Here is a 6,785-nt window from a genome sequence, read left to right on the forward strand (position 1 = left end):
CAAACCTGTTGAGCTCGGAATCTGTATGCCTCCAGTGTTGGTTTTTTGGACTGTGAATGACTTTGAGTTCATTTCTGAGTATTTCGTTTGAAAAAGGTAAGCAAATAAGAAAAATATAAGTGGGTATAGTTTTGTTAGTAATGGTTATGTTGGAAAGCTTTGTCGTAGAGAATGTGAAAAAAAAGGAAAGTCTAATCGTGTGTTTAATTTTCCATTCATACGCTTTTATTATATACATTAATTTCACAAGGGAGTAAATTATGGGTGTTTGAATTTGTAAGGAGTGAGTTGTTGTTTTTTAATTATTGTCATATTAGTAAACCAGTGCTTACACTTTCTCCACGAGACATTAATAGGTTTAAAGCGGTTACAATATGGTCATGATTTTTTTTTTGGCCCTTCTCCCTGGGATTGACTCCAGATTATTGCTCAAGTGCAATATTTGAGGGTACTGATATACAGTGTGTAGTTACATTCATTAGGTTATTTGATATTTTTAAATAGGGATATTTTAAGTAATTTTTTGACAAACCTCGGCTACTGTTGGATTGAATTGCCATTATGTAACATAATTTCATAGTAAATAATTCCAACTATGCTTAAATGGGGGTTGTCGTTGTTGCTAAGTGAAAGTACTTAAATAAAAATGATTCTCCCAAATGTAAAATAATATAGTAAATAGGTTGGTTTGAACTCTGTTTAGAGGTACTAAATGGTTTTAATTTAACATAGGTAATGGAAAATGAAAGTACGGGGAAACTTGGATTTTTAAAAAATAAAAGGTCTTCAGTGGTTGCAGCAATGATGGGTACAGATGTCATCTCCTCTCCATCTTAGACTGTCCTCATTGGTATTTGTAAGGAGTTTCTTAGAATTGTCCTTAGACCAAAATAATAATAAAATAAGTAATATTTTTCAACAAATCAAAGAGACGTTTCTAATATAAGGAATGTTGGAAACGTTTCTTACCTGATACCTTCCTTTATATTATTAAAAAATAACTTAAGAAACAAAACCAACGAGGATAGTCTTAGTCTTCAGCTCATTTCTTATTTTTAAAAGCCTTCAGCGGTTCCAACAAACAGATGTCTACCCCTCACCATCTTAGTGTTCAACAAATTTAAAATAAACTGGTGTCAGATATGGAAATATTTGGCGTTACCAAAAGGTGAAACATTATAGTAATGTAGAAACATGTTTGAATGGTATTTTTACGTACGCAGTCATAACCAGAGTCTGAATCAGATAAGATGATTTGTTTTTTGCGTCCGCTAACATGTCGGGTCCTTGAAACTTTTTGAGATAATGTGTCGGGAGCTTTCCTATGACACGAAGGTAACATACTTGGTTACGATTTGTTAAAGAAACCCTTATAGGCTTTTTTAACACACTCTTTAAGATAGTAATTAAATTGATTTGAAATATTTACCTGGGGGTTTTGTCTTTTTTTGGGATTTCCGAGAGCAAACCATCTTCAGCTTCAGCTTCTTGTCTCCTGTTGGTGTAAGGTTAAAATGACACACAAAAAAGTACACCACATTGGGTAGGTTGTTAATAGAAGGAAGTACACCAAAAAGTAAACCATCTTCAGCTTCAGCTTCTTGTCTCCTGTTTGTGTTTCAACCCAATCACAAATCACCTGGTAGGTTGGTGTTTTCTCAGTGGTTTTCGTGGACTTTCGGGTACCTCGCCTGCAGTCTCAGTCTGTTAAAATATACGTATTTGTTAGAATTAAAAAATGAACAGGTTCAGCAGTGTTTCAGTTAATTTCCAATATTTTATTTATAAAAACCTGTGATGGCAAGGCATTGTCTTCTATCGCTTCCTCTTTTCCTTCTTCATTGTTTAAGGTGGTGACATCTTCAACATCCGATAGTACAATTAGTGATTTACCCCTCTTAACCTTTGTTGTGCCTTGTACTTTGGAGCCAGTTTCTTGGTTACATGTCCTGTGAGAGGAGGGTGAGATAATGGGAACCAATAACCAAGTTTATAAGTCAAACAATCACGTTAGTTTAGAATCCACCTGCCCAATGTTTGGTCTTTGGTTAAACCATCTGCATATTTCCTAGAAAGTGAAGACGTGGTTGAGTTTAGAAAAATTAGAGGACCACGTAACATGTTAATAGAAGGAAGGTAGGGAAAAACCTGTTAGGGCGGCGATCCCTCACTGGCCTTACAGAAGTAGTGGTGAGCTGAACCTCAGTTGTTATTTCTGGGTTGCAACCAGCAGGATTCTCCTATTACACATGACAAGTTTAAGACTATACAGTGGAGTTGTATGTCCCTTTAATCTGTTTAATAGTTAATTGCTTACATGTGTTTCATCTAAAGGCAAGTGGCTTTCTTCTTCTTCCACTTCGTTTGGCGCAGAATCAACCTCTAATTCAATAGGATCCGAGACAGATTTCCTGCAGAAGGAATAGATGAAATGTTGTCAACCATTCAGAAACCGTTAGTATTTTTTGTCGATCATTTTCTAGGTAATTTACCGGCTTGAACGACGTCTTTTAGTAGAGGGCTCAGCTTCAGTTGTGGATCGGAGGTTATTCCCATCTGCAATCGCCTATTGTACTTTCGAAGATTAGATATAAGAATTATAAAGACCAAAAACCAGTTGAATAAGTGAGTCCTTACATGAGTCTTGGAGACATATGGTGAATTTTTCCTTACTGATTCTTCTTTGATACTTTCATCTTCAGATCCAGATGGGACCATTAGTTCTTTGTTTAAGTTAGAGCGCAGCTTGATAATACCAACGGGAACAGTTTCTTGGTTGTTTTTCCTGTCAGTGTAATCCATCCATAACCATTACGAAAGTAACCATTGTAGTTTTTTTAAAAGATTACCTTTTGGTCTTTTGTTTCCCCCCAGTTGTGATAGCGAACTCATCATTGGCTTTGATAGACCTGGTGAGGCAAGGTAGATTTAAATGACCCACTTAAACATCTGTTGCACATAAGACGGAAAACACTTTAAGGTACCTGTTTGATTGACGTTTCTTGGTTGCTTTTCTTCCCGATGTAGAAGAGGGCTCGCCTTGGCATTCTAGGTTCGCGAGTTCCCCAGTTGTAGGTGGCTAATTTTATATTTACAAATAACCAGAAGAAAATTTTGTGAGCGTAAGGGTAGTGGACTACTCACATTGTAAACAGTTGAAAGTGAAACTGGAAAATAGTAGAGAAAATAAAGTAATACATCTAAGGGTGAGTCTCCTTGTTCTTCTTTGATGGATGTGACGGTGAATGTCTGGTAGGTGGCTTTAAAATTGTAGTCAGACACTTTGACATTGAAATAAAAAACCTTCCCTAATAATGCTTTAATGGCGTCAGGCACATCTTTCGCAGGCCCGTCGCAGTTCAGCTGCAGTTGATATAATGAGTAGTTTTAAGCATTTGGCTGGGAATACAATAGAGGCAGGATTATTTGGATTCAGCCAATACAATACGTACCTTGTCGTTAGCCAGGTCAGAAGCTGTTCTCTTTAATAGTTTGGTCGCCTCTTGATTGAGAATTACAAAATTTGTTGTGTTTTGGCCATCGTCGACAATAATTTGAATTCGGTACCTAGATGGGAATATGTGAGTGACCCAAAAAGAATGGGAAGAAGATATAAACGGGGGTAAACTTACTGTAGTTTTCCAACAGCTTGGGTTGGAGGGCATGTCAAACATGATATGGTGGAACCAGTAGTGTCCATTTTTAGGTTGCAGCCTGAGCATGAAATGTAATTCCATCCATTGCGTAATACAATATCAACCACTTTGACTTTACACCAGAAGCTCTTTTCCTACAAAGCAATGAGAACATAGAGTTTAAGAACCAAACACTCTAATTAAACCGTAGTATATGTTCAACATAATACCTTGCCCCCTTGTTCTTTGACATAACTCTCTACATCTTCAATCATGTACAAAGCATTAGGGTCAAAATGACTGCTTCCGTCTATAATTGGTGGCACAATACTTTCTTTGAATTGGTTGCTGGCGTGAAAAGGGGGACAAAAAAAAACAACCCAAAGTTAAGTTTTAGGAACCTGGTTTAAGAGATGGTATATTTTAAAATGAAGAGATGAAAACCTTTGACAAAAGTTTTGGCAGACTGTATTGTCATAGTTAAGCAAAATCTGGCTGGAGGATGTACCATTCAAATACACGTAACCTGAGTAGATGGAAAAAACAGTCAATACCCATGTAGGAAAACAATAAATATCAACTATCGCAGCAAGAAGTGGAGTGTTGTTTGTAATTAAGAGTGAGAAGCACTTACGCCCAACTTTCCGGGGGTTAACATGGGTTGCAATGACCACAACTGTTTCATCTTTTATGGTCAATAGTTTGGCATGGGCATCGACCGCAAGTTCACCCCAAAGAGATATATATACGTTGTCACCACTACAACAGATACAGAAATGGATAACAGTTAGAGACTTACAAAGAGAAGAGCATAAATGAATTGTAGAAGGGGGAGGAAATGGGAACAGAAGCAATACCTTTCTAAAATGCAAGTGAGTATTAGATTGAAAGTTGTCTTGGAAGGATTGTTCTGGTCTTTCTTTTCAGATGTTCGCGAGGAGAATACTTGGCCAACAACATCTGGTGGGTGGGAAAATGTAGATATTAATCATACATTAAAGACGAAAGTGAAAGGTAACAGAGCAGGAAAATGAAGAGGGCAAATTATGTTGTTACCTGGAAGCTCCTCACCCTTGTCTACCATGTCAAGCAAGTCAGAGAAAGTTGAGAATCTGAAAAATTCATAACCAATAGAGCATTGTTTTTTTTTTACAGTACCCAAAGATGTTTTGTCCGAGAAAACAATTCTGCACTTGTGGTTGGTGCGACGATAACGGATGGAGGATGGAAGAACATCGAATTCGTTGATGATGTACAATTGGCCTTTCACCAATTGATCTTTAAACTTAGGCAGGCAATTAGGAAGGACTGAAGCTTGTATAGCAGAACCCTGAAACAGAGGTGAAAGAAAGGAGTTTTAATGGAGTGAAACTAAATTACGGCCAACATGGAGAATAGTAGAGATAACATACATTCTCATCAAGAAGGAGACATTCAAGACTTAGTAAGATATTATTTCTTCGAAAGTCTCGGACTTCCCAAATATGGATGATCCGAACAACAATTTTTTGGGGACAATTGTTGTGTGTTTCGTTGGAGATTGAATCTAGAGTAGAGTAGGGAGCAAGTGTTTTAGTTTTGCCCATGGTGTAACAGACAATGTTGCTGTCGTGAAATGTTGTGATTTATAAAAAAAGCTTAAAGCAATGATTTAGGGAGAGAAATCAGGGATTATAATCAAATGTTAATGACCCTAAAATCTGAGGCTTTTGGTTTTTTTATTACGTTATCAAACGGAGCAAAACGTAAAAGGGAAACGCATGATTCTCTTTTAATGGGATTCTGAGATCTCCTTAAAGATTGTAATAAGTAAGAGAAATAATTCAATGGTAGTCCTTACCATTTAAAAATAATCAAAAATGATACTAATTTATGGGGAGGATGTTATGGACTTTTAGAATTTAATATTCGAAAATATGTATAGTTTGGCACTTAAGACAATTGTTTAAACAGAAATCAGAAACTTGATTTAAAACTTTTGGAAAACGTTGATGCATTCTAATTAATGGTAGATACGATTGAAATAGGTGGTGGGACTCTAATCGATTAGAATTTAATGGTCTGTAGAGGAAAATTAAGGAAGAAAACCAAACTTTAGGAGAAAACCATAGGAGAAAACCGAGATGATGCTTAATTAGAGATTTACTGGGAATGAAGCGTAACCAATGAGGAGACACAACTGGATTTAGAAACGAACCTGTTTGAGAGGTCAACAGTGACGGACCCTTCCGCGGTTTGAAGCGTTGTCAGTGATGGAGAGTTGTTTAGCGACGGTGAATGTAAATCTGAGGTGACAGCTGTTGGTACAATGGGAAAAATTGTAGAAGGTTAGAAGTTAGACCACCTCTATCGGTTCTAAAAATTTGTGGTTAACGATAAAAATAATCGAAAACAAAGTCTTGATGCAAATGAGATAGAAAGGAACTTGACATAAAACATTCAACTGAAAAGGTGAATCAAATAAAATCACACATTTTGTTGAACATGTTAACTAAAGAATTTATATGAGAACACAATTAGGCTTACTTAACTATTTTCTTCCAGTTGTTTATTTGAAAAGTTATGGAAAACGCCATCCGCATTGCTCTAATATTGTGTTCAGACCATTAACCTCGGCAAAAACAGAGATAAGGAAATGAAATTAGCAATAAAGCAGAGATTAAATCAACTTATAGTTTGGAGCAAATAATAGAGAGACAAAACAGTGATCATAAACAGAAGAGAACACTTAAAATTGATCATAGAAAGTGAAGTTTAAAAAAACGGATTCAATTTCATAGAACACAAAACATTGAGAATAAACAGAAGGTAAGACATATGCTCTCCTCTAATTCAAGCAACTGAAGGAAAAACATAAACTAACTAATTTAAGAAACTGAAACAGAAAGACAAATATAGAGGGGAAAAAATTCTACAAACTAAAACAAACTGAAACATATAAAGAAAGTCAAAACGCGATGCATAAAACCTGGAGAATGTTAATGTTACATACGATTGAAAAAAGTGGTGGGTCTGTAATGGATTAGAATTTTATAGGAGAATAAAACCATAGTAAACTGAATAAGCCAAAGTTTAGGAGAATTGAAAATAAAAACATAGGGGGACACGAAGATGATGCTGAATTAGAGATTTACTGGGATTGAAGAGTAA

The 6,785-nt window shown here is 36.1% G+C and overlaps 1 protein-coding gene across 1 annotated transcript; it reads right to left on the reverse strand.

Annotated features, from left to right (window-relative positions):
- Window positions 634-5,221, reverse strand: LOC104753067. Its single transcript, XM_010475349.1, has 23 exons — window positions 5,048-5,221; window positions 4,794-4,965; window positions 4,692-4,712; window positions 4,493-4,595; window positions 4,270-4,394; window positions 4,080-4,161; window positions 3,866-3,983; window positions 3,633-3,790; window positions 3,453-3,567; window positions 3,199-3,363; window positions 2,985-3,079; window positions 2,850-2,909; window positions 2,638-2,785; window positions 2,493-2,566; window positions 2,318-2,411; window positions 2,149-2,240; window positions 2,027-2,068; window positions 1,793-1,949; window positions 1,640-1,704; window positions 1,430-1,495; window positions 1,220-1,322; window positions 970-1,103; window positions 634-879 (listed from the first exon to the last, which is right to left on the reverse strand). Exons 1-22 carry the CDS (start codon window positions 5,219-5,221, stop codon window positions 1,056-1,058), a joined length of 2,277 nt encoding a protein of 758 aa, XP_010473651.1. The 3' UTR covers window positions 634-879; window positions 970-1,055.

Source organism: Camelina sativa, chromosome 2 (assembly GCF_000633955.1).
Source record: "Camelina sativa cultivar DH55 chromosome 2, Cs, whole genome shotgun sequence".
NCBI lineage: Eukaryota > Viridiplantae > Streptophyta > Magnoliopsida > Brassicales > Brassicaceae > Camelina > Camelina sativa.

Coding starts and splice junctions, on each gene's coding strand:
- LOC104753067 (XM_010475349.1), bottom strand. CDS start 5,221: ATGGGCAAAACTAAAACACTTGCTCCCTACTCTACTCTAGATTCAATC. Junction 4,713..4,793: donor CTCGGACAAAACATCTTTGG/GTACTGTAAAAA, acceptor TTGACATGGTAG/ACAAGGGTGAGGAGCTTCCA. Junction 1,950..2,026: donor AAAGACCAAACATTGGGCAG/GTGGATTCTAAA, acceptor CTCCTCTCACAG/GACATGTAACCAAGAAACTG.